Source organism: Neolamprologus brichardi, chromosome 8 (genome assembly GCF_056152115.1).
Source record: "Neolamprologus brichardi isolate AB-2024 chromosome 8, ASM5615211v1, whole genome shotgun sequence".
In the NCBI taxonomy this organism is placed as follows: Eukaryota; Metazoa; Chordata; class Actinopteri; order Cichliformes; family Cichlidae; genus Neolamprologus; species Neolamprologus brichardi.
Window position 1 is genome coordinate 25,600,936 of NC_142111.1, and position 25,522 is coordinate 25,626,457.

Here is a 25,522-nt window from a genome sequence, read left to right on the forward strand (position 1 = left end):
TTACACATTAACATTCAGTTTTAATTAAGTCGTCTCAGCAGAATATTAACACCGTTCCTCTGGATGTCCTCTCCGCAGGTTCAGGCAGACCCAGACCAAGTCGAAGAAGGACAGTAAGCTGGACCTGTTCGGCTTTGAGGACTCGGAGGCCCAGCAGGAGGAGAACAGTAGCGACAGCGCGGACGGCCGGTCCAGTTACAAAATCAAATACTTCGGTTTTGACGACATGAGCGACAGCGACGGCGCCGAAGACGACGACGGCAGAGCTAAGGAGAGGAGGAGGGCCAAAAAGAAGGCCGCCATCACCACAGCGACCCCGGTGGTCACCATAGAGGAAATGCCAGCTGATGACCCGCCAGATCCGTTTGAAAGGCTGGAGGTCCAGGAGATGCTGGAGGTCCAGGAAAGGCCGGCAGTCAAGGAGAGCAAGAAGAACTCTGAGAAGCAGGAGAGCAGGATACGAACAGGTTAAAACACCAACACTGTCTGACTGATAAGTGATGTAGTGATGATCTAGTGAAACCACCTTTGTACAAAATCAGCCAAAGAGCCGTGTGCAAAGTGTTACAGTAACATGAGCAGGCTTGTTGCTTTAATTCTGTGCGTATCATCCAATTAATTAAAGACTGAGCTGACGCGCGTATCAAATAACATTCTGATCCCAACTCGCCGACCTGGATCAGGTTATGGACCTCTCCTTCAGTTTGACCTCTCCTTCAAGGTCAACACATTGATCTGCAGGTCAAAGTGATGATAATGATTTATAGAGCTACTTAAAAAGCATTTTCCGAGTGCTTCTTGTCTTTTCATATTTAAAATTTCTGATTTAAGTATAATCTGTGGTAACGTAAACCAACTAGGGCTGCCACAAACGATTATTTTGATAGTCGACTAGTCACCGATTATTTTTGCGATTAGTCGACTAATCAGATCATCATCCATTGGATGTAAAACTACAGCTTATTGCACCAGCAGTATCTGCTCTTATATAACTATCATTAGCTTACAGCTTTAAGTGTTTAAGGTCTGTGCTAACTAAAAATAAAGACAAGATGATAGTTTATTAAATTTTAATTAAATGTGCAGATTGTTTTGGTGAAGTTTAATAAACTCCTTGCTATCTAAAATATAACAGGACACCGGAGTAAATTCTCGAGCATCTCACACTTCTGATAATCAGCTGTCTGCTTGACGTTTATTCAGCTGTCTAAAAACTATAACTTTAATCTCAGCCAAACCGATTTACTCAGGAACAAATAAAATACTGAAAAAGCCAAACAATAACATTTTTAAGTTATCTAAGTGACTTATATATCATGTTTAACCTGAGTAGCGAAAGACGGCGGTGGGTTTGAAAACGATTTGCGGGAGTCCGGTGTTCTCACGGCTCTAGTGAGCCTTGCCCCCGGCTAGCTATCGAGCTAGTGGCTAACAGACGTCTCCGAAAACGTCGGAGCGCTTTTGAAAATATGTGGTGTCTTGATAAACTGAGCAGATATTTGAGGTTTACACAGCTACATTCTCGGCTGAAAATATGTTAAACGTTTATTTTGTGACCCAGAAAGAATAATAAGAGTAATATTAAAACTAACTAGCTGCCGCCATTGTTGGAAGCTGAGCTGGGCTGCGCTATGAATTCTGGGACACAGCTTCTTCTTCTTCGGGGTTTAACGGCAGCTGGCATCCTTGTACATGCAGTGCTGCCATCTTCTGTTTCAGTCCGTTATTACACTCTTAAATCCTACTACTTATTCCTGCGTCTTTTGTGATCTTACAAAGCTTCAAACTACGCGTCGACTATTAAATTAGTCGTCGACGATTTTGATAGTCGACTAATCGTAGCAGGCCTAAAGCCAACACGACTGAAAAGAGTCGGCTTGACTCGCTCACTCGATCTCTCTTCAGTGTAACACTCATTGGGAAGGTCCTGTTGTGTTATTTCATGTCTGGCGCCTCTGTTTGCTTCGCACTGTGTGTGAGGCGTGTGCTCAGTGAGCAGGGGGAGGGGAACGGACTGCAGCGACAGCAGTGAAGACTGAAATGAAACTCTGGCAAATAAATTGGTCGAATAACATTTATTTGTTTTGCAAAGTTGGAACGACGTTCAAGTTAAGTTGGACGTCGCCTTATATGTGAAGCGATGATAAAACAGGGTTGTGGCACGCCTGCCCTGAGCCTGTTGACACATGCCTCTCTGAGTCTGACTGGGAAAACCCTCTGACACCAGTTTGCCAGCTGCTTCTGGAACAGCCTTTTAAAGAGAGAGCGAGATTCTTAGCGGTCCCGCAGTGAACACTGATTTTTATTTTGTCATTATTTTAAGGTCACATCATAGAGTCTGTAGCTACGACAGTGTGCCGTGATTCCATATGAAATGGAATAAGATGAGATGTACTTCATTTATTCCAAAAGTAAGGAAGTTACTGTGTAACAGCAGCCAAAACATTAAGCACAGCTCGTTTAAAAGGGAAATAGAAAGATTATAATAGGTTTGAAGAGTTTATTTTAGTGGCTTAGCGTCACAAAATACACCAACACATTTTGCCCTGCAGCTCATTCAGCGTAAACACCTTTTATTACATCAAACTCTGAGTCTCTGAATCTGGATTTTCCTTTTTATTACAGTATTTCCTTCTATGAGCGCAGGTGGTTTGAGGGGCATTCACATTACTCATCTTAAATGCAGAAGAATAGAACAGCTCAATAGAATATTTACAAAACGACAAGACGAAAAAAGCTGAATAAAGTAAAAATGGCACGATGGGGTGGAATAAAACTGGAGCTGTGTGTGCTTTTCTTGTTGTTTTGTGTATGGATAAACATTAGAAAGCCAACACGCCAGCATAGACTGAACACACGGACACACGCACAAACGGTCACACTCTAACAACAAACACAATCAGCTAATCCTGTTTCACTATCCAGCAGGCGCTCGCTGTTAGGACTGCTGGAAATGAGCTAAAGCTCACAAACACACAGTTTCATTTGACCTTGTTTCTAATAACATGTTTTTTTCTCTCTCGTGTGGAAAAACTGGTTGATTTAAACATGATGAAGAAGCGTGTGCTTTCAGATTCAGGCAGCTCATGAGCATATTGCTTCTTTCTATGTGTGCTGTTAAAAATAATTAGTTTGGCCAGGAGAAGGGCTTTAAAAGTATAAATAGATGTGACATAATCTCAAATTTAATTACTTAAATGTTTCCCTGCAGATGTCCTGGACTTCTCAGAGGACGGCCTCAGGGTGGTGGCCAGCGGCCCGAGGAGGCCACCTCAGGGCAAACCTGCAGAGAAGAACCCGGACACCCTCCGGAGGATCTTCAGTGCACAAAAGAAGGTCAGACGTGACACCGCTGCTGAGTCACATGAGGCTTGAGTGTGTTGAAATGTCACCTGGATGCACTGCAAACGTGTGGGCCAGGAAATCTCGTGCAGAGAGCCAGACTAAAACTTTATTTTGCCTTTATTTAACCAGGAAGCCAGTAAAATCCTTTACAACAGAGACAGATCCAAAGAAGCACAGTTACAGAGCTACAAAGATATGAAACATAAACATCAGAAAACATGGAGCATAATAGAAAGTCTGGCTTAGCAGTTACACAATAAAGATCGTACAAATAACGGTCTAGTTAAACGTAAGAGTTAGGATTTGAGGAGCCACTGAGAAGAGCCAAAATCATAATAAGGTTCATATATTATGGATTAGTAAATAAAATCTATTCTAATAATATTCGTGCTGGATAATGAGAACGATAACATGAATTGTGGTGCAGAGATTAGAGTCAAAGTGTCACCATAATTAGAATCAGGAGCATTTAACAAAGTGCTCACTAGAAGAAAGCGTGTCCTCCAACCCGATAGCAAACATTTGTAGGATGAATGAGAGTGAAGAGCCCGTAAAATCAATCAGTGAACATCTTCATAAAACAAGAATTCAGACAGAATGAGCGGATGACAATCAGCTGAAACCAAACACAAAGGAGCTTCATCTTTGACGGATGAAGAAGCTCGTTAATCCATGAACCTCTTCAGAGAAACAGCCTCATCTCTAAATGTAAAACCAGGACTCGTTACAGAGAGAGATCTCAGTGTACCTGTGGGGACGAGACTGTCCACCCACGTCCTGTATGACTCAGTACTGTGTGTGTGTGTGTGTGTGTGTGCGGGGGCGGGCAGAGCTGAGGTTTATCAGTGCATCGATGAGGGACGGAGAGTTGTTTCTGAACATTTCTTGACTCCCAGTCTTTTATTTATCTGCCTGCTAATGGCCTCTACCTCCCCGTCTGCAAATCAGACTATTGATCTCATAAGAGCCGCGTCCTCTTTTCATAGCGAAGACGGATCGATGCAGCGAGCCGCAGCGGTGGAAGTGCACATCTTAATATTACTGTAAATGAGTTGCCAGCGTCTCATACCTGAGGCGGTGTTTATCTCCTGTCCTCTCATCAGGTGAAAAACTTGAAGTGAGAGATTAATTGGAATTACTTGCGTTAAACTGTAGGAGTGTTTTTAATCAGGCCTCTCTGCCGTACTTTTCCGAGTTTGTCCTAATGAGTTCTGCGACGCCTCTCTATTACAGCCGTTTGTTAATTGTGTTCTCTTTAGTTTGCAGGCGTTTTAACTTTGTTTGAAAAGGTGACGCGTGATTATCGTTTTAATTAGTAAGACTGATTTCTGCATCCAAATTAGTTTTGCGGCAGCGTGTCAGGATTTGTTGGAATGTGGTAATTTGTAGCAGAGTTTCTGCCTCTGGAGTTAATAACGCAGGCTGTTTTTGCTCCGCTGATTGTCCTTTTAGTGCCGTATCTTTGGGAATCTGCTGATCCAGTATTGTTTTCCCCTCACTTTACATGCTGCAAATGCATTGGAGTCACCTTATTATAAGGTTGTGTAAGGCAAAGGACCGCTGCAGCACAGTGAGCAGACTCAGCAGAGCCAATATAGGAATTAAAGTTGTAGCAGAAATCCTGAAACTTGATTAAAAAGAAAGTTGTGTTGATCGCAGCTGATCATATCTGCCTAATTAGCCTCATATTTGCCTCATGCAGCCTCATATGCTCTTCCAGCATGTCAGGTGGGCCCCACGCCAAAATGATCTATGTGAGGCATTATCTAAATTAACTTTCATTTCAGTGGCAGGGGTTTTCCACCTGGGTGTTCTTCCATCCCATCTTTGCAGCTGGAGACTTGCTTTCAGCTCAGGATTTGTTGAATGTTCGATGTCTCTTATACTGTCAACAAACCCTCAAGTTAAGAAAAAAATCTGCAGTTCCTCTAATGTCCACTTGAGGCTCCCTCTAAAAGTTAAGGTTGAATTTTGCAGCAGCATAGTGTTCTTCTTATTGCTCACCTGTTTATTTTTTTCCTATAGAGGCATGACTGCTGATAGCTAGCTGTCTTTTAGCCTTTTGAGTTTTCATGGCCTCATCCTTTCTAATTATTAGGGTTGGGCGATTGGACGAATATAACGACTACTTTCTACAAGGGGGATTTATTTATTTGATTGTCCATGAGTGAGTTTGCTAATAATGATGGCGCTAATAAAAGCAGTCAACAGAAAAAAAATAATAGCGCTGTTTTAACAGCACCCTCTTTCATTTGTGAGCAAATGCCCCCACCTCAGAGTGCGCCCAAGTGCTTGTTGATGGTAGAAGCTGGTGATAGCCTAGCATAGCACGTGCATGCTCATGCAAGTTAGTCGTGTTTGAGTGCTTTGCTCGCACCATACATCTGCACGAGCGGCACACGGCTTTGGTTGCATCCTTTGGCTTTAAACCAAATAAAAGACGTAAACCTAAGAAATCCCAGATTGGTGACTTTATTATTATGTTTTTAGTGCTGTCAGCGTTAACGCGCCGTCATCACGACTAAAGCGATTAACAATTAACCCATCTGGAGTCAAAATCCCTGAAATGTCTCTTGTCAACGCATTTTGGCAGTTTGTCCTAATTTTGTTAATTCTGCGCTCCAGATGGGTCGAGAGCGTTAAAAATTGTAATCGTGATGACTGCGGTTAAGCCACGTTAACGCTGACAGCGGGGGTTTTTTTGGGAGGGGGGGGATTAGTTTGTCTATGTTTGGACTTCTTCTGTGTTGTAAACGCACAAATCAGTCCGTGCATGATTGCATTGCTCCGCCCATCAAAAAGTCTGCACATGCGCGAATATATCGTCCATCGGCGATTGTTGGACTGACGATTGCGGGTTGGAAAATTTTTACATATTGCCCAACCCGATACATACAGGTTGTATGACATGAAAAAGGAACTTTGGAGGTGGGAAACATACTAACTTCACACCGAATCACAAGACACTTTAAAACTGAAATTCTTCAGAATCCACAGCACTTCCTGCAGCCTTCTTTTATATACAGACTTTGCTTTAGAAAGGGGAAACGCTTTGCTCATTTTGCTCCTCGTGTCTTCTGCACAAACGTATTTATTGCACTGCAGTCTAGTTGCACGCTTTGAAATGACCTGATTGGTTTGCTCTGATAGTCTGAAGCCTGTCCTGAGTATGAGATAGCTTTTGAATCTGTGCACCTGCAGAGAACTTTTTGAAGTGCCAAAGTATGAAGTTAATTTCCTCCCTGTTACAGACAAGCAGTAATGGCATTAGAAGACACGGTGCCCGTAGGAGCATAATAACGCACTTAATGTACTCTCTCATCCTCTCTTCTTCTCCAGTTTCATGCTCCGACTCCTAAAATAACTTTCCTCCCTCTCAGTTGAATTTCTGTCTCCATCGCTTTCTCTTGACCGCTTCATCATACTTTTTACCTCCCTGTATTAACCCCCCCCTCCTCCTCCCGGGCGCAGTACATCCCAGATCTCGCTCCATCTCCCATTAACGTGATCGAGAGCGAGAGGAGGAGTGCAACTCATTATAAAAATAATAACCCTCGGAAGTGAGCGGCCTACAGAGGAGTCGTCAGAACTCTGCTTTGATTACAGTAAACTGTACGTCTGTGCCATCAGATGAGCCTGGGCGTTGTTAGGTTATTGAGCTGAGCACTCTGCGAGATATTAGATGTTACCATAATGACAACACTTGGACAGGCTCATCCATATTTAGATGGCGCTGGCTTTGTTTGGGGAATGTTTTTAAGGGACGAGCGGTTATTACATCCATAACAGTGACCCTCTGCACTGTCCTAATGTCGTTCATTCCACTGCTGTACCATAAAGACTCATTGTCATTGTATAAAATCTACAAAATTACCACACACATACACGAGGATGGGTGCTGGGGGTGAAATAAGCACACAACAGCATAACTGGAGCGCGCCTGCTCTTTAACACAAAGTTACATGCGGCATCGCCGCCTTAACTTCCATGGTTCGGTCACACGGAGCTGGTATCCGCTGGATGGAGACGTTCACATAGGATTTGATTTTACTTTCCGACTCCGCGAGTCTGCTGCTGTGCAGGTGGCAAAGCACCAACTGTGCGTGTGCTCTAAGCAGGGAGCCTCAGAGAAGGATGACAGGAATGAGTAATCACCCGTCCTGCCGATGGACAGTCACGATGACGTCGCCACGGCAAAGTTTGTTTTGTCATTGCAGTCCTGATGTTTTATATAAAATAAAGTGATGTTTTTCACCCAATTTATCTGCACTAGTTTAATTTCAGCTCATTGTTGGAGTCTTTACTGCAGACTGAGTGTTATTTACGGCCCGAACATGCAGAGAGGAGCGGACAGACGGGAGAAATGAAACGATATTCATCAAGTTAACATCAACGTGTTACGTTGGCGCCAGTGCAGCGAAAGCTTCTCAATCAGTGGTAACCGAGCGTAATGAGAGGGAGAAGCTGACGGGAGAGAAAAGTTTATCAAAGAAAATCTGTAGGCATGCGTGAAATGTCTCCAAACTGTTGGCCCTTTGCTCCTCGCGTTCTCAGTTCCATGTTCACTCTGGCGCTGGGCGCTGGTGGGAAAGCCAGAATCAGAGAGCTGTCCGAACCAAATATGCTCCCCACTCTACTCTAGTTTCATATTCTGATCATGGTTTTCCTGCCATTCCGACCCCTCCGGTGAAGTCGGGATAACTAATTCACGAGGTTTGGCAGTGAAGTTGTAGTTTGCTCCTAATGCACACCCGCAATGCCAAAAACAGCCTGTTTTTGTTTTTTCTTATACTTTTAATCTGGCCCATAGCAGAGACACGGCACGTTCACCCCCCTCTCATCTGTCCCATACTTCTTAGCAGCAGGTGGGCGGGGCGGGTGGGCTGGGCGTCTGCCTGTGTCATTCAGATTACTGTCGCAGGCTTTAATTTGGTGTGTTGATGTTCCAGCACAGCAAAGCTCATCCCCGAACTCCCCTTTGTCTCTGCTTATTAACCCCGCGGTGCAGAAATCCCCTCCCGCCCCACCTCCTCGCCGCTCTTCTCCTCAGCCAACTCTCTCCGCTCGTCCTCTTTTGTTTTTCATTATGAATGCCCCGGCAACCACCAACCACAGGTTTGGCAAAAATATACAAAGAGGACAGGAGATGAGCCAAGGACGAGGGTGGACGGTGGCGTGGGAGGGTGTGTGTGTTTGTTTTTTAAGTGTGTGTGCGTCCTGCGGTTTGATCAACGCTGGCAAACTCTGCTCAGTTTAATGCGCTTCCCCCTCCTCCGTTTCTGCTTCACCCTGAGCATCAGTTTCTATCCACTGTATCCGCTTTTATTTATCTGCTCTCCTCGATTGTTTCAAGTCGATTTTATTTTATTTTATTTATAGATTTTTATTCCAAAAGTTCTCTTAAAAAATCATAAAGATACAAAAGAAAAGTTGGTCCACGGCTTCTGTCTGGTGACACAATAAAAATACAGAACTTGAAATATTGAATTTAATATTTTTAGAAATTTGGAGAAAATCAGGAGTCAGAAAAGGTTTAAAAATATAAATTAAGTTAGTTTTCTTCTTCTTCTCCTCCTCTTCCTTCTTCAAGGATGACACGTCGACTGCACATGTGCAGAAATGTCTGCATACTGGTTATAACAGGTTCCAGATAAATGGAGCGGCGTTCAGCTGCTTAGTTTTTGTTCTCATTTAAAATGGACCTGTACTTATAAATATTGACCCTGTACACTTTGGTTTCTGAACGTGTCTGGATTCGAGCGTCTTGGTTTCTGTCTGTTATCCACCAAACTCTCCTGAATTTGAGACGCTTTGCTTTAGTAACAGTTCAATTATTCAGTGTAATCTTCTCACACTTTAGCTTTGTTTGGTTTGTCGGCTCCTGTTTTGAAGCCTTGAGTTTACAGTACGGTGTTGGATTTGTACAAGTGCATCCTTTTGCTGGTGCTGTGCAAACACACACATATTTGTGTGCTCACTAGCATCCCACGACACAGCAGGGCTCGTTTGTCAGGTATTTCATTAACCCTTTAAGACCTACCATAGAACCAAGTCCGCCAGAGCTTATATTATATTTTTACATGCTGTGGAGCCATTTTTGGGAGCATTTCAAGTTGCTATACATCAATACAACCATTATAGCCCAGATTTAATAATATGTCTGCATTGAGTGCATAGTAATTACATAAATTGCAAAAAAGTGCAATAAACTACAAAAAAATTGAAAATCGTTTTTGTTTTTTAACATATATTTCTAGTTAGAGAAATTTAAGAGGCTTATCCCTCAAAACTGTAAATACAAAAAAGTTGCACAAAATAGTTTCCCACCACAGGAAATTTATTTTGAGTGTCTTCATAGTTTTATTTTTGAAATACACCAATTTTTATACACTGCTGGAAAAAGCACCCACAGCACAGTGTACGCTGAAGCCTCAAGTGGCCACTTGAGGAACTGCATGTCTGTTTCCAGCTTCTGCGATGTTTATGTTTTTATATGCTTGTTTGTTTTTCAGTCTCCCACCAAAGCGGTGTACAACGCCAGGCACTGGACATTGGAGAGCGAAGAAGAGCCCCCTCCACCGTTCTTCGCGCGATCACAGACGACTCCCGTAAGTCTCGCTTTCAGACCAAACATTCGATTTTCAAAATCGTCAAAAACACAGCAGCTGCAGCTTACTCATGTCAACCTTGCTCCGTCTCCAGGCCTCAGCCTCGGCTGGAGGCTCCAGTAAGGAGCCCTCTAACTCTCAGAAGGACGATGGTGTGTTCAAGGCTCCGCCCCCTCCTCCAAAGGTCACGAAGTGTGTCACTGTCCCTACAGATCCATACCAGGACACCGTCACTGCACTCAAGTGTCACAAAGAACATAAAGAGGTGCACAGAAAATGTTCTCCTTGAGCTCACTCCACATCACGCTGAAGAAACACCAGAAACATCAACATGTCTCTCATTGTGCTTTGCAGCTGTACACAGTCGTCCAACACGTGAAGCATTTCAACGACGTGGTGGAGTTCGGGGAAAACCAGGAGTTCACCGATGACTTTGAATACCTAGCTACTGGTTTGAAGAGCGGACAGCCTCTCAACACGCGATGCCTTAGGTGAGAGTCTCCACGTTCCATGGGAAGTTAAAATGTTCCCATATTTCCCAACAACAGTCCAACAGCCAGTGATTACAGGTGATATTTACAGCCCTCGTACACTCACATTCTGGTTATAACAACAATACAAATGAGATGAAACCAGCTGTGGAGGTTGCCTTGCAGTGTCTAACACGTATCAGGGTTCAGATTTGGGAAGTGGGATAAAAAGTGTTTGAAATTTGGGATAAGCATCGGGGCGCTAATGAAGGAGGCAGAGCGATACAGTTTCAACATTTAAACCTCATTTTGTGTGGTTGTTATTTTGTGTTGATGTTCTGTGTTGTGTCTTTAGTGTGATCAGCCTGGCTACACGCTGCGCCATGCCCAGCTTCAGGATGCACCTCAGGGCCAGAGGGAAGGTGGCTCAGGTCTTCAAAACGCTCAACGATGCCCCCCAGCACCCGGTGAGCATCAGCAGCTGAGCTCTCAGCCACAGACTCAGTGCTGTCCACTTTTGTTATTTGTTGTTTTACATCCAAAATTCAGACTTTGTTGTTTAACAGAAGGAACAAATAATTTGGTGAGAGCTGATTCTGGGTCAGGTTAGTGAGTAAATACGCTGAAATCCAGTGTCTGTAATCTGGAAGCAAATGTTTAAAAAAAAAACCTCTGAGAGAGCTGAAGGAAGTTTGAGAACAACAGTAAATAATTGAAAGTTTCTTTTTCTGTCTCCTCTGCAGAACTTGGCTCTGTGCACAGCCTCTCTCATGTACATCCTGAGCAGAGACCGGCTCAACATGGATCTGGACCGCTCCTGCCTGGACCTGATGATCCGCCTGCTCGAACTGGACCAGGACCAGGGGGGCGGGAACGGGGCGGACTCCACGGTCCATTTCAGTGCCAAGGAGATCGCCAAAATAAAGGAGAAGATCAGGAAGCTGTGCGACACGGTGCACAACAAGCACCTGGACCTGCAGAACATCACGGTACACAAACGCACGCGGCGGCGACGTTAAAATCACACGTGTTCAGAGGGGGGTTATTTTGAGGGCGGAAAAAGCTTTGAGCGATTATTTCGACCGCTCCAGTCGGGGTGACTCACAGACTCCCACATGTGTCAGGATGTTTCTCACAGATCTGTTAGAGCTGAGCCAGAAAAACACAAATTCAACTTCTACAACCGCAGGAAGCGCCCCGCGGTGTTAAACGTGTGAAGTGATACTTGAGTTTAGATTTAAGCTCCTGACTCCTCCTCCTTCTCCCTACAGACGGGTCATTTGGCCATGGAGACGTTGCTGTCTCTGACTTCGAAACGAGCAGGTGACTGGTTCAAAGAGGAGCTGCGGCTGCTGGGAGGACTGGACCACATCGTAGACAAAGGTAGACCGTTACACACAAGTCCAGCAGAAAGAGGAAAACTGTCGAGCGTTTCATTTCTCACCTCGTGTCCTCGTTTTGGTTTCTCTGCCCACAGTGAAGGAATGTGTGGATAACTTGAACCAAGAGGACGATAAGGAGAAGCTGGTGTCGTCTTTGTGGGGGGCTGAGAGGTGTTTACGCGTGCTGGAGAGTGTAAGTGCCAAATGAAAATGAGAAAAGACATGACAGGGTTTTGTTTTTAAACTCCACTTGTGTTCTTTTTTATAAGCCTGTGAGGCTCAGAGTGAAATGTAATTGGAAATAAAAAACAGCAACAAACACACATTATTACTTTGGTGCCAAAAACAGAGAATATAAAGTAACAAAGTCGTTCAGTTAAACTCGGCTGGTGCGAACAGGCGAGGACGTTTGAGCCGACATGCTTCCTTCGCTGGGAGACATGTTTGTTGTTCTACACAAAGACAGAAATTCAATTATGGGAGGGGGAAGTGAACTGTGAGGAAACCTTATTAAAGTTTTACAATTATCTTCGGGCCTGCTGACGTCCAGTTGCTCAAATGTTTTGTACCAGTGACGAACGTGACGAGCAGACCACCGACTACAACCGCTCAGCTCCCTGAGTGAATCCTTTTAAAAAGTTTTACACCCCTGTGCCCCTCCCGATCACATAGTACGACCACGTTAAATCTGTAGTGTTTATTTATTTATTTATTTATTTACAGCCGAGCCAGAAAGCACCAAAAAGTTTGGTCTGGCCAAAAACATCCAAACAAGATAAATGCCTCCTTTCCACTAGCACCTGCTCTGCCCCGCTCCACTCGCCTCTGCTAGTTTTCTGTTACGACTGAGTATCACTTAAATAGGGTGCTGTCGTTATAGCAACGCAGACCAAAAGCCCCGTACCGCCACGGCAATGGAGGACGCCGAGGTGATGCTAAATCAGTGCTGGACCATGGCACTGGTTTGCGTGCGGTCATTTCCCTCGTTGTTTGGGGGTTTGATTCTTGCAGAGTCGCCGCTCTCATCTAGTGATGTCACTCCCTGGCCAATCAGCAGTTTGCTGTCTGTTTATTGCATTCTCAGCTTGCTTGGAGCTCCACCTGAGCAGGTACCAGGCTTTACCACCTAATGAGCAACGCTAAAAACCAAGTCAAGCCAAGCTGAGTTGGTACTTGTGGAAAAGAGGCTTAAGATGATACTGATGAAGATTTAGGTTCTTCCTAGCTAGCATAAAACTACTGGTTCTTTTGAACCATCAGCTGTTTGCTGACTTCTTTGATCGTACAGCCAGGGCAGTTTGATTAGACGTGGAGGTCTGGGTCCCACACGCTCAGTCACGCTGAAGCTTCTGTCAGATTTCGGGCTGGATGCTCGTCGTCACGTTTCCCAACATGTTTGTTCAGAAAAGGTTTAACACCTGTTTTGATGTTTGAAAATCAAAACCATCGCTCAATGTGACAGTTGTCTTGAACGTGATGATGGTGTTTCAAATGTATTCTGCTTGGAGAAGCGTGCTCACACTGGAGCAGAGAGCCAGGGTAAAAATATGAAGTTAAAGTAAAATCAGCGAGTTCATTGGTGCTCTCCTGCTGACTGTGTGTTTGCACTCACAGGTGACCGTCCACAACCCCGAGAACCAGAGCTACCTGATCGCCTACAAGGACTCGCTGCTCATCATCTCTTCTGCAAAGTGAGTGATTACACACAGTCCTCACCCCCGACGTGTTCGATGTGGAGCCGCTCGGCTCTGTGTGCTTAGATTCAGTAGTTTTTATCATTCAGCACATCTGCTGAAAACCTCTTTGTACTCGCTGTTTTGTTGCCTTTTCCTCTTTTATCATCTTTTTGTGCCGTTCAAGTCGGGTTTCTGAGCACGAAAGCTCTCCACTGTTATTGTGCAAATCAGTAAATGTGGTGATGTAACAGCAGACTCTTTAAACCCGGTCACACTGAGCCCAGATTACCTCAGCTGCTGTATATCCTGTGTGTGTCATCGCAATCATCTTTTTGTTGCTTCATTTCCTGGTTGTGACATCCTGTCAGTCACAGCGGTGACCTTTGGACCCTGACCCCTGCTGTCAGCAGAGTCTCCGCTTTGGTCTCTGTTCATTCTTTAATTTTAGTCGTCGAGGTGTTCTGATTCATACAGACAGACGGTTTATTTTATACATTGGTTGAATTTAAGTATAATTCATACTTAATAAACAAAGAAAACTTATTAGTGAGCTTCCTCAAACTCTAAGTAAATTAATTTTACAGCTGGCTGTGTCAGCGCTGCTGCCTACAGCAGTGAAATGCTCTGTTTTGTATTGAAGGATAAACAGTTAAAAACATTTCTGTCCTGTGACGTCTGATTTTCCAACAGCTTTCCAGGTTTTAAATGTACGACCGGCACAAAGTGCGTTCCTGGTCTTTATGACCACTTCATCCAGCAAGTCGCATTCACCCGTTCTCACATTCACACCTCTGGCCACGTTGCACCAGTGAATGAACCGGTTGAGTGAGCACCTGACGTCAGCCCTGTGTCGGTAAACTGAAGCTGCTCTCAGCTGCAGAACGATGCACGGGTCTCTGTACTCGCTGTTCATCAAGTAAAACTCCAGCATCTGTCGCGCTGCGCTGAGTTAATTTACCTTCTCGCTCCTCCTGCGTCCTTTGTGTGACCGGACCTTCGCCCTCTGCAGAAGGTCTGCAGCGAGGGTGGGGGTCAGGATGATGAGGATGAAGGTCAAACGGCTCGACAAAGAGCTGCTGTTTCCTCGGGCGGGTGACACAGGCCTCAGTCTGAGCCTTCAGCTGTCCGCTGCGCTAACTCGATTAACCCGAGAAACTGCGGGGTGAGTGGGAGAGCGAGCGAGCACCGCCATCTAAACTCACTCTCTCTCACACGCAGCTGAAACTGTGAAGTTACTCTCACACACTCCAACAGCGTTTACTCTTCATCACTCACTCCTGTTTTCCTCCTCTTCCTCCTGACTCCTCCTGGTTCCCGCACACGCTGCCCTCATTGTTTCAAACCAAACTCGACCCTGAGCTGCTTTGAGACTTTCAGCTGTCTGCAGGATTAATTTAATAAGCCCCGTAACAACCCCATCTCCCTCTCACACACACACACACACACCCGTCCTGTTGCTTATTGACGAGCCTCGTCTGCATCTGGACACAAACGCATCACTCTGTTAAATTAAACAGAGCGAAATGTAAAAGTTGTGAATATGAAGCCTGTCACAGAGCGCCCAGCTGTGCTGCACCCTCTTCTCCTGACCCGACTCATTGCTGATAGAATTATCATGCAAAGGAAGTTAATGATGCTCCTTGTTTTATTTTTGCCTGCACTTGTCGTCTTGACTGTATTTCACTGTAAATGAACCAGAAGAGTGAAAGCCCAGCTTAAGGCCAGAACTCTGATGAAGCACCTCTGAGCTGCAGCGAGACAATGAATGCGATGAGCTTGTTCAGTCCTAGCGTCGGTTCCACGCCCCATAAATGGGACATTTAAGGCAAGAAGGACACCCGGCATAAACTCTGTGTCGGAGCAAACCTGCTAACAGTGCCGTCTGTAGCGTGTTTTAACAGATGGATGTAGCCACCATACAGTCACATCTTTGACCCTTTTTTGTCTCAGTGTTAGTATTTTGGTCACAATCATGTTGGGTTTTCCACCCAGAGGCCCTTAGCTGAGCTTGTTCATCACACAGATAACTGCTAATGCTCATTAACACCCAATTAACACCTGAGAATTTCATTCACCAAACCTGGAGCTCAGTCTTCTCGAATGGTCTTTGAGCAAAATTAACTGCACAGCAGGTCTTATAATTCGACAGACAATTGCATTAAAATGCTCTAAAAGGCTCCAGTAGCACAAGCACGGTGCAGAGGTGCAGTTCACTGACGGCCATCCGTGTCAGTAAAATGAGTCACGCAGCTAATAATGCAAACTTTAAGCCTTAAAACAGTTTAAATGTCTTGGTTTTCAGCAAGGGGTCGATTGAGAGGACAAACCGTATTTCTGTATCAGGCTGTGAACATGTACGGAGCCCCGCAAGGGACATGGGAGAAAAAAAATTTTAAGACTGACTTTTGCGAGATCTCGCAAAACAAACTCGGGATCTCGCAAAACAAACTCGGGATCTCGCAAAACAAACTCGGGATCTCGCAAAACAAACTCGGGATCTCGCAAAACAAACTCGGGATCTCGCAAAACAAACTCGGGATCTCGCAAAACAAACTCGGGATCTCGCAAAACAAACTCGGGATCTCGCAAAACAAACTCGGGATCTCGCAAAACAAACTCGGGATCTCGCAAAACAAACTCGGGATCTCGCAAAACAAACTCGGGATCTCGCAAAACAAACTCGGGATCTCGCAAAACAAACTCGGGATCTCGCAAAACAAACTCGGGATCTCGCAAAACAAACTCGGGATCTCGCAAAACAAACTCGGGATCTCGCAAAACAAACTCGGGATCTCGCAAAACAAACTCGGGATCTCGCAAAACAAACTCGGGATCTCGCAAAACAAACTCGGGATCTCGCAAAACAAACTCGGGATCTCGCAAAACAAACTCGGGATCTCGCAAAACAAACTCGGGATCTCGCAAAACAAACTCGGGATCTCGCAAAACAAACTCGGGATCTCGCAAAACAAACTCGGGATCTCGCAAAACAAACTCGGGATCTCGCAAAACAAACTCGGGATCTCGCAAAACAAACTCGGGATCTCGCAAAACAAACTCGGGATCTCGCAAAACAAACTCGGGATCTCGCAAAACAAACTCGGGATCTCGCAAAACAAACTCGGGATCTCGCAAAACAAACTCGGGATCTCGCAAAACAAACTCGGGATCTCGCAAAACAAACTCGGGATCTCGCAAAACAAACTCGGGATCTCGCAAAACAAACTCGGGATCTCGCAAAACAAACTCGGGATCTCGCAAAACAAACTCGGGATCTCGCAAAACAAACTCGGGATCTCGCAAAACAAACTCGGGATCTCGCAAAACAAACTCGGGATCTCGCAAAACAAACTCGGGATCTCGCAAAACAAACTCGGGAGCAAAAGTGTTAGCCGCAGTTTTAGCTCGAAGCTAACGGGAGGTCGAGACCTACTACAGCCGGGAGGAACACCGCTTTCCCGGCACATCGTGCCTCGACCTCCCGGTCGTCTTCGAGCCAGCGTCCGAAGAATGCGGCTAAAACGTTTGCGAGATCTCGCAAAAGTCCGTCTTAATTTTTTTTTTCCTCCCATGTCCCCTGCGGGGCTCCGTAAACATGTTTATTCCTGCTGTACAGTTGGATATTTGAACACTGCAGTCTGTTGGACTGACTCACTCATGGAGCCGGCCCCGAGTGGACATTTGAGGAACTGCAGTTTTTAGCATTTGCAAGTTTCCACGTTAATTTTCCAAAGGTGGACAAAGTATTTCTGCCTCATTTTTACATTCATGTGTAAGTAATCTCTCCTCTGTACCCCACAATCAGTTTCCTGTGACACACCACCTGCCATTTTTTTTCTTCCTCTCATCGTGTCCTGATGTTCAGACTCTGGTTTCTGCTCTGTTTTCAGTCACTACTGTCATTAGATTTAATCTGGTTATTTACATCAAGCTGCTGCCCTGCCTTGCCCCTCTGCGGTTGCAGCCGGCCTCAAGAAAGAGTGTGTGAGTGAGTGTGTGTGAATGCTGCTCTGTTTTATGATGGAGTAGAAAAGGAAAGAGGCGAGTCATGTTCAGACATCTGGATGTGAGCGCAGTTTGCACTGATGACGATCGAGTGACTGTAAATGAAAAGGAGGACCAGGTGAACCCGGACAGGCCCATTTTAGCTTGGATTTCTTGGTAACACAAAGGTTTATGGGACATTTGTTCAGAGTTATCAGTGTGCAGCCCTTTCAGTTATGTTTTTAGCACTTGGTAAGTAAGGTCAGTAATTATTTGGAAGAAGTATTGAGTCTAGTTCTGTGAAGTTACCAGGCCTCTCTTTGTCTGTCAGGGCGCTGAGCAGGTGTGAGGAGATGATTCAGCGTTACAGCAGGGAGGTGAAGTCCGACAGAGCCGCGGTGGGGAAAGCGGTGGAGGACTGCATGAGGGCCATCATAGGAGTCCTGCTCAACCTGACACATGACAACGGTAAGTGCGCCAAAAACACTCCAAACACACTTTACTGCGGCTTATTGAAACGCTTAAACATTATTAATCTGACGTGTGAAACTCGGTCTGCAGAGTGGGGCAGCACGAAGACGGGAGAGCAGGAGGATTTGATAGTGACGGCTCTGAACTGTGTTCTCAAAGTCCCTCAGTATCTTCCTCAGGAGCAGAGGTTCGACATCAGAGTACTGGTGCGTATTAAACATGAGTGACGTGACCGTTTCCATCACAGGTTTGGGTTAAAGTTAGACTTAAAGTGGTATTAATGATGACAGCAGTGCAAACAGAGTTAAAATGACCGACCCATGAGTGCCACTGTGTGTTTGCTGCTCAGGGTCTGGGTTTGCTCATCAACCTGGTGGAGTACAGTGCCAGGAACAGGTACTGCCTGATGGAGATGGAGATGGAAGGAGGCCAGGGTCCCTGCGACTCCACCGTCCTGCTCAACCCTCAGCACCAGGACATCGCCAGCACGGGCCCGCTGAGCGCCATCGCTGCTCTTGTACAGGTACAAACTCAGGAGTGGATGGAAAAACCCAAAGAAGAGTACGACTGAAGTGAAGTCGCCACTTTACAAACACAAATGTCCATATTTTAGGAACAAACTATCAAGATGTTTTGTTTTTGTGAATCAGGTTTTTTTTTTTTTTTTTAGTTTTCGTTTGTATTAAAACTTTCTGCAGCTCAGAGAGGAGCGAGTGTGGATCTGCTGCACTCTCTGTCACTTCAGGTGGTTTATTTCACCAGAAAGGTCAAATTTCCCTCCCAGAATAGGCTCTAAAATAATCCTGGATGCTTTTAAATTCTTTCTCACATGCCGACCTTCATTCAGATTCATCTCGGTGCTCAGTGTGGACTGGAAGGAGAAAATAAACCTTCGTTTGACCGACGTCTCGTCGTGGGTAGTTTTGGCGTCATCTGTCAGGTGTAGAGTTTAGTTTTCTGCTTCCCTCTAAAACAGTTAATTGAATTTGTCTCCTGGTGTTCAGACGATTCACATTAAAAGAAAAGGCCGATCATTCGCTCACTGCGTCTTTGATTAATGGAGCACAAACACGGTCTGATTAATGTCTGCAGCAGCTGCTGCTGTGACGAATATTTCAAGCTCACTTTTAGGTTTTAGCGTGAAAATGAATACTCGCGTGATCCTCGGAGTTGAGTTTGTCTCGTCTGCGTTTTGTTCTCTTCTGTCGTCTTACTCGGTGTTTCCCATGAGCGCCATTAAAACTCTAATCACATTGGGATCGTCCCCTTGTGCAGACTGACTCCAGCGAGGCCGGTGGAAGAATCTGCAGCGGCATCCAAACATCACGCAGAGTTTGAAGCGTGGTGACTGGAAGAGCCGGGAGGGCAGTCGGTCCTAAATATCCATCACTGCCTGTCAGGAAACCATCTGTGAACTGTTTTCATGGATATAGTTTCTGCATTTGAAAAGTGCATAAACCTGCTTTTGTTCTGTCCAGCAGGGGGCGACGCCTCTGCTGTAAAAGGAAGTTATTGGGAAACTTTGGCTAGCTTCAAATCTTATTGAACACAAAATGACGATCGTGTATATACAGCCTATAAATCGCTTGGCGTTGGTTCTGATGTTCTCCGTCGCCCTCAGCTGTTCCTGCAGCGCGAGCGGGCCGCCGTCCTGGCCGAGGCCCAGACCGACGACCTCATAAAGGAGGCGCCGAAACCTGCTTTGGACCAGAGCGGCGAGTGGCAGGAGACGGGCGGCGAGATCCAGTGGGTCGCCAACGACAACGACTCCGACAAACAGGACGAAGGCAAGAAGAAGAAGGAGGACGAGGAGGACGAGGAGCTGGACCTAAACAAAGGTACAGGCAGAGTGTGGCTTTGATCGCTCCTGCTGATGATGATCATCATCATCACCATCGAGCAAAAAGTGAGACATGACCCTCGTTTCTCTGTCCCAGCTCTGCAGCACGCAGGGAAGCACATGGAGGACAGTATTGTGGCCTCCTACACGGCACTGCTGCTGGGCTGCCTATGCCAGGGGAGCCCGGTGAGTCTGACACACACACACACACACACAGTTGTGTATCTGTAAGATGAGAAGACGTCACCCTGACTGATTTATTTCCTGGAGACTAACATCAAAACATGAATGAATTGCATGCTGGGTACACAGATTTGTGTCTGTAGGCAGTTTCTCGAAGTTTTCACCTGCATTTTAAACACAGTAGAAACACATTTACCCTCAAAAACACATAAATACAGCCTCATGACACACTGAGGCGTACACTTGTTGTTATGAGGCTTCAGAGCTCGTTTGGATTTGTCTGATTGATCTTCGTGTGTTTGATTTCTTTTGACTGTCCTGCAGATGAATGTGACTACTGTGAGAGAGAACCTGCCTAAAGGAGATTTCTCCATCATGACAGAAATGCTGAAAAAGTTCCTCAACTTCATGAACCTCACTGTGAGTCACAGCTTCAATAAAAGAATCTCAGTAATGTGTTTAGTTCTGTTCTAGTGAGCACGGAGAGAAAATGTGCTCTGAATATGTTTGGGGATCATTTATTTATTTTTTTAAATTAAAGCTTAAAACTTCTCGTGGAGATGATCATCATTTTACATAAAGAAATGTTGCTGAAGCAGATAAGACACACAAAACTTTTGAAATTTTGACCCCTGGCCTTTTTTATAAGCTAGTTTTTCAAATCACCGTATATCCTACTCATGTTGGACACATAAATCCAAAAGCGCGGCTCGTTTTACCCAAATACATGAAGGACAGAAGATTTCAGAACCGAGCGAGTTTGTAGAAACGTCAGAGCTGTGAAAAAACACGGTATAAACTATTCTGAAGCATCTTGTCACAAAAGACTGGATGTGACAAGGAGGGGTGGGTCTCATCCTGGAATCACTTGCTCATTGGCTAATGACTTGTCAATCACAAGCCATTAGCCAATGAGCAAGCACCACTGGCTTTGTTGAACCGTTTTACAAAAAGATTTACAAAAGCAGGAAATTGTGTACTGAGGCTTAGACGGAGAGCCTGTCACTACCCGATCCGTACCGGAAACCCGATCGGTACCCCGCATGCGCGAAAGGTGTCTACTTCCGGTCGAAGCATTTTACGATAGTTATGGGTCTGAGTATCTGTTAAGATGTTAAGAATAACAAGTATCTCTTAAAATGTTTCCGATAATGAAACATTTAATATAATGTAGACAAAAACAAAAAAATAAAAAGACGGTGACAGATCAGGAGCAGAAGTCGACTTGCAACCACAGTTATCGCCATCTGGTGGTCATCAGATAGAATGCAGGTTTTTAGGCACTTCGGAACTGGCTTTGTTTTTATGAATGAAGCTACGTCTCCGCTTGTTTTCACTGTGAAGGCCATAAAAACGGCGCACATTTCCTCTGACAGCGTACTGGCTGTTATGTGTTACATTAATGGACACATTAGCTACAATTCCAGCATTTGCTTGTTCAACATAATGTGTTTATACATCATCATTACCTCCGAGCAGAACTATCACAGCTGTTGCTGAGAAATGTAGTCACTGTTTCACAAAGGTGGACGTGAGGCTGCTGTAAGTCCAGACTAACGCAACACTGAAACTCGCTCCACAATATCAAACTGATAGATTCTGATTAGTGTTTGACGTCATCCTTCATCTGCCCCGTGCTGCTCTCTGCCCGACGTCTGTCAGACGCAGACTAATGAGAGGAAATGCTCATTATTCAACGACGATTATCAGACAAGTTTGTTCAAGAGTAAAATCTGTGATTTAAATAAAAAACGAGCTGTGAGTTTGTTGAAATGGTAAGAAGGAAACGATCTGCACGTCTAATTTTCCAGTTGTGTTCGTTCATGACTGACCCCTGCTTCCTCTCTGCAGTGTGACGTCGGCACCACAGGACAGAAGTCCATCTCCCGGGTCATTGACTATCTGGAGCACTGCTAGAGAGAAGTCTGTCTCAAATACGTACTCACACAAAAAGACACATGCAACACAACCATCTCCTTCATCATCGTTACCACCATCACCTTCACCTCGGAGTCGACCGCTGGAGTAAACTAACGGGACGTCGTCCTCCTTTTTAAAGGAGCTTCACCTGGTCAGCGCTGGTCAGCTCGTTTCCTCTGTGACTTTAAAGGATGAACCCTTTAAAGCTGCAGCAGAGATCACATGCTTTTGTTTTTCTGAAGAATCCAAGTCAGTGTTTGGTTGTTATTTCTTTTTCCTCAGTTTAAAAAGTTGCTCAGTGCGATGTTTTTCTTCTTCTCTGATAAATTCCATTTCAAAACGTCTCCTCACCTTCTCAGCCCCTCGCTCGTGAAAACCCCTTTCGTATCGAGCAAGTGCAGATTGGAGTGAAGCTGCCCCCCCCAGCCTGCCATCAAAGCCTCGCGGCCCTGAGCTGGTAACTGCCAAACAAACAAGCTGAGCTCTTTAAAAAGAAAAGATGGCTTTTACTTTGAAAAGGTCGACCCCGGCTCCTCGCAGGCCGCCTCATTTCTCTCACGCTGTGTTCTTCTTCTCTCTTTGCTGCTGTAACCTCTTGGCTCTGTTTGAAGGAGGTGCTTTAGCGCTGAGAAACCACGCGCATTGATCATTTGTGGGCGGAGGGTGGGAAGCCTGACCCGCGGTGAAGTCGAGGTGGGACTGCTTGTTTTTGCATGACACCTCGTTTCGCGGCGGCGTCGAAAGAGACGCGCGGCGCCTTTGTGCCGACTTCACACCTGACTCTCAAAGCTTTCGGGGGCTTTAGAAACTTTGGACAACCTCTGCTTCCAAAAAGCAGAAAGTTTTTCCCTTTCAAACGATCGATCGCGCTCAACATCAAAAGCTTCGTGTCTCAGCGGGTTCCCGAGCCCTCTGGGCCAGAACCTGTCCTCCTCCTGCTCCTTTCAATTACCGCCAGGCGTTTGAGCTCGCCGCTCATGGTGGAGACTTCAATTACAGTAAAGACGGCCGAGGAAGCCCCCCCAGTCTGACAGGTGAAGGCCAGGCTCTTTGCTTTTGAACTGGGCCGCCAGCAGAGGGGCTTTCACAGAGGAGGTCGATTATTTGTCCCTCCTGCTCAGGTGTTTTTAGGAGGAAGCTCAAGATCCTCAAACCCGCAGTTTAACTTCAAATCCTGTGTTTGGACTTTCCAGGAGTGCATCACTCCCTAACGTACATTTCAGCGATCCTGAGATTGGATTGGGAATTTGTAAATGATAGAAATGGGCTTTTCCGTTAGGCCTTCTGTGGTTTTCCTCTTTGAAGCCTTTTCAGATGACACACCTGTGAAGAAGTCAAGACTCCAGCAGCGCTTACAGTACAAACAGCAACTCATTACACGTCAGCCATTGCACTTGTAGCTTTAACCTGCCCCGGCCTTTCCTCTGTGCACCGTCAGGGAAGCTGAAGTTCGAGAAATGTTCCCTGACGGGGGAAAGGGAAGTCATTTCTGTTCCTCCTTCCTTCAAGTTTGAGTTGTAACTAAAGGCTTTATTAATAGAATAAACAGATATGATTTAGTTTGAAAAGATTTTCAGCCTCATTGTTGTTAAAAAGCTAAAAAAAAGTTATTTAAGTTGAGTGCCACAATTCGTCAGTTTGGAGACTCACAAAAGAGCGAAAGTCCAGGGGAACATGCGAGTCTTTAACACAGCTTTTCCAATAATTTCATTGGAAGATGTCTCGGATAAGCCCCGCCCACTCCATTAAAACCATACAGCCATGGTCTAACTCTCACTTCAGTTGCTTTATTAACCCTTTAATAACCTTCAGCTAATAAGCTTGTTATAAAGGAAACCTGAGTAAGAAATAAAAGAAGAAAGATGGCCGTGAACATCGTTTTAGTGTTGGCTCTTCGTCTGCAGCCACGTTCAGGTCCCCACAGTCGCTCACAGACACTAAAGGTCACTGCTGTGAGATAAAGGACACCGACGCTGTCCATAGAGGCCAAAACAGGTTTTTAAATTCCAGCAGGCTGCGTGTGTTAATTACTGCTGTAAATCTGTCGCATTTTAATGCGAGTCTGTGGGGATCCACTCGCTTTTGGAGCCTCAGGTGGATGCTAGAGGACCTGCAGCTGTTGACGCTAGCTTCATCTCCTTCGTTCCTGCTTTAAGCTAAAGATTCGCCTTCAAATTTCTTTTCTCGAAAACAGATTTTTTTAAAGGTCCAGATTTAGAGAGAGAGAGCATCGTCTGAGCAAGCTAACATTTACAGTTGTCACTTTGTTCGTTTTCACGTCTGCTCCTTTTTGCTCTGGCGTTTTGTCATCAGCGCCGTGAGCTCCTGCTGCTGTTTGATTTCATCTTTAGAGCTGGAAAAAATGACCTGTTAAAGTTTAAAGATTGTGTCATTGTTCATGTGGTTTTGTATTTGTTTGTCTGTGGACACACACACACACTCACACACGTTAAAACTTCACACTCCTTTATGAAAAGTTTACAAGAGCTTTATTCACAGACGTCTGGAAGAATGAATGGAAGAGCTTTTTGTACATAGTTTCCTGTAAATAGATTGGACCTCCTCATGTAGGAGGGGAGTGATGGAGGGAGTTTGGGGTGGAGGGGGCAGTTTGGGGAGGGACGCGGGCGGGCCGGGGTTAAATTTAAATTTAGACCGTAGACTCTACTTTTCTGAATCTGATTCTATTTTTTCTTTTTTCTAAGCCTTTTCTCCCAGCGTGTTGTTGTTTTTGGACAGACAGAGAGCTTCTTAACGAGCCGCCTGCAGGAAAACTTGATCTTTGTACCAATTTGCAGACCGATGTCTTTGGTTACCTGTACATAATTTTAAAATAATAAAAATTGATACTTTGAGTAACTCTGGCACAGAGTTTTTCTTTCTGTCCTCGGTGTTTGAGTCCACGAACACGTGAAACACGTTTTGGTCCTTTAATGTCTGAAAGAATCACAGATATTCACGCCCCCCCTGCACGTCCTCCTCGGGGCACCCCGGGCCTCCGCCGCTGCTCCTGGCCGTGTGGAAGTGCCTCTCGGGCCGAGGCGGGTCCCCGGCCGCCGGCGCTTTGTCGGTGGCCGGGCTGCGAGCTCCGCCCGCGCCCTGCTGCAGCAGCTCGCTGAGGGTGGAGATGTAGATCTGCGCCATCTGCAGGGTCTCGGACTTGGACAGCTTCCGGTCGCTGTCCGTGTTGGGAATAACGCTGCGGAGCCGGTCAAAGGCCACGTTCAGTCCGAGCATCCTGCGCCGCTCGCGGGCATTGGCCGCGAGGCGCCGGCGTCTCTGCGCGCGCTCTAGAGCGCTCGTGTCCGGCGGTAGGTAATGCAGCGCGCCCCCGGCGGGACCGAGCCGGAGCTCCACGATGGCGCGCGGGGAGTCCCGGTAGTCCCCGGAGCGGTCCGGTGCGAGGCTCCGCTGCAGCAGCGCGTGGAGATCCGCGTGGAGAGCCGAGGCCGCGGGACCGCACTCAGAGTCCACGGACACGAAGGGAGCGAAGAGGCTTTTACGCGGAGGCATCTCTGCTCCTCCTCCGCTCTCCCCTTTCTCCTTGTCCTACTGTCTCCTTCTTCCTCTTCTCCTCCTCTTGTCTCCTTCTCCTCCTTCACCAAACGGCCACAGCCGCTGAGCCTCACCGGGACCCTTCACG

General features: G+C 45.8%; 2 protein-coding genes across 2 annotated transcripts in view; one reads left to right on the forward strand and one right to left on the reverse strand.

Moving 5' to 3' along the window:
• LOC102791324 (wings apart-like protein homolog) overlaps positions 1-24,734 on the forward strand; it is a 35,176-nt gene extending 10,442 nt beyond the window's left edge. Inside the window, exons 4-20 of the mRNA XM_087844977.1 lie at positions 79-467; positions 3,212-3,336; positions 9,858-9,953; positions 10,048-10,218; positions 10,308-10,444; positions 10,779-10,890; positions 11,167-11,412; positions 11,695-11,806; positions 11,901-11,998; positions 13,420-13,496; positions 17,797-17,933; positions 18,027-18,142; positions 18,286-18,459; positions 19,558-19,774; positions 19,874-19,962; positions 20,284-20,379; positions 21,811-24,734. Coding sequence (XP_087701103.1) covers positions 79-467; positions 3,212-3,336; positions 9,858-9,953; positions 10,048-10,218; positions 10,308-10,444; positions 10,779-10,890; positions 11,167-11,412; positions 11,695-11,806; positions 11,901-11,998; positions 13,420-13,496; positions 17,797-17,933; positions 18,027-18,142; positions 18,286-18,459; positions 19,558-19,774; positions 19,874-19,962; positions 20,284-20,379; positions 21,811-21,876 — 2,458 coding nt within the window. The 3' untranslated portion in view covers positions 21,877-24,734. The remainder of the gene's footprint in view (positions 1-78; positions 468-3,211; positions 3,337-9,857; positions 9,954-10,047; positions 10,219-10,307; positions 10,445-10,778; positions 10,891-11,166; positions 11,413-11,694; positions 11,807-11,900; positions 11,999-13,419; positions 13,497-17,796; positions 17,934-18,026; positions 18,143-18,285; positions 18,460-19,557; positions 19,775-19,873; positions 19,963-20,283; positions 20,380-21,810) is intronic.
• atoh1c (atonal bHLH transcription factor 1c) lies at positions 24,376-25,504 on the reverse strand. The gene has a single exon (XM_006793271.2). The coding sequence runs from the start codon at positions 25,390-25,392 to the stop codon at positions 24,826-24,828; it is 567 nt and encodes a 188-aa protein (XP_006793334.1). The 5' UTR covers positions 25,393-25,504; the 3' UTR covers positions 24,376-24,825.
• Positions 25,505-25,522: the final 18 nt, after the last annotated feature.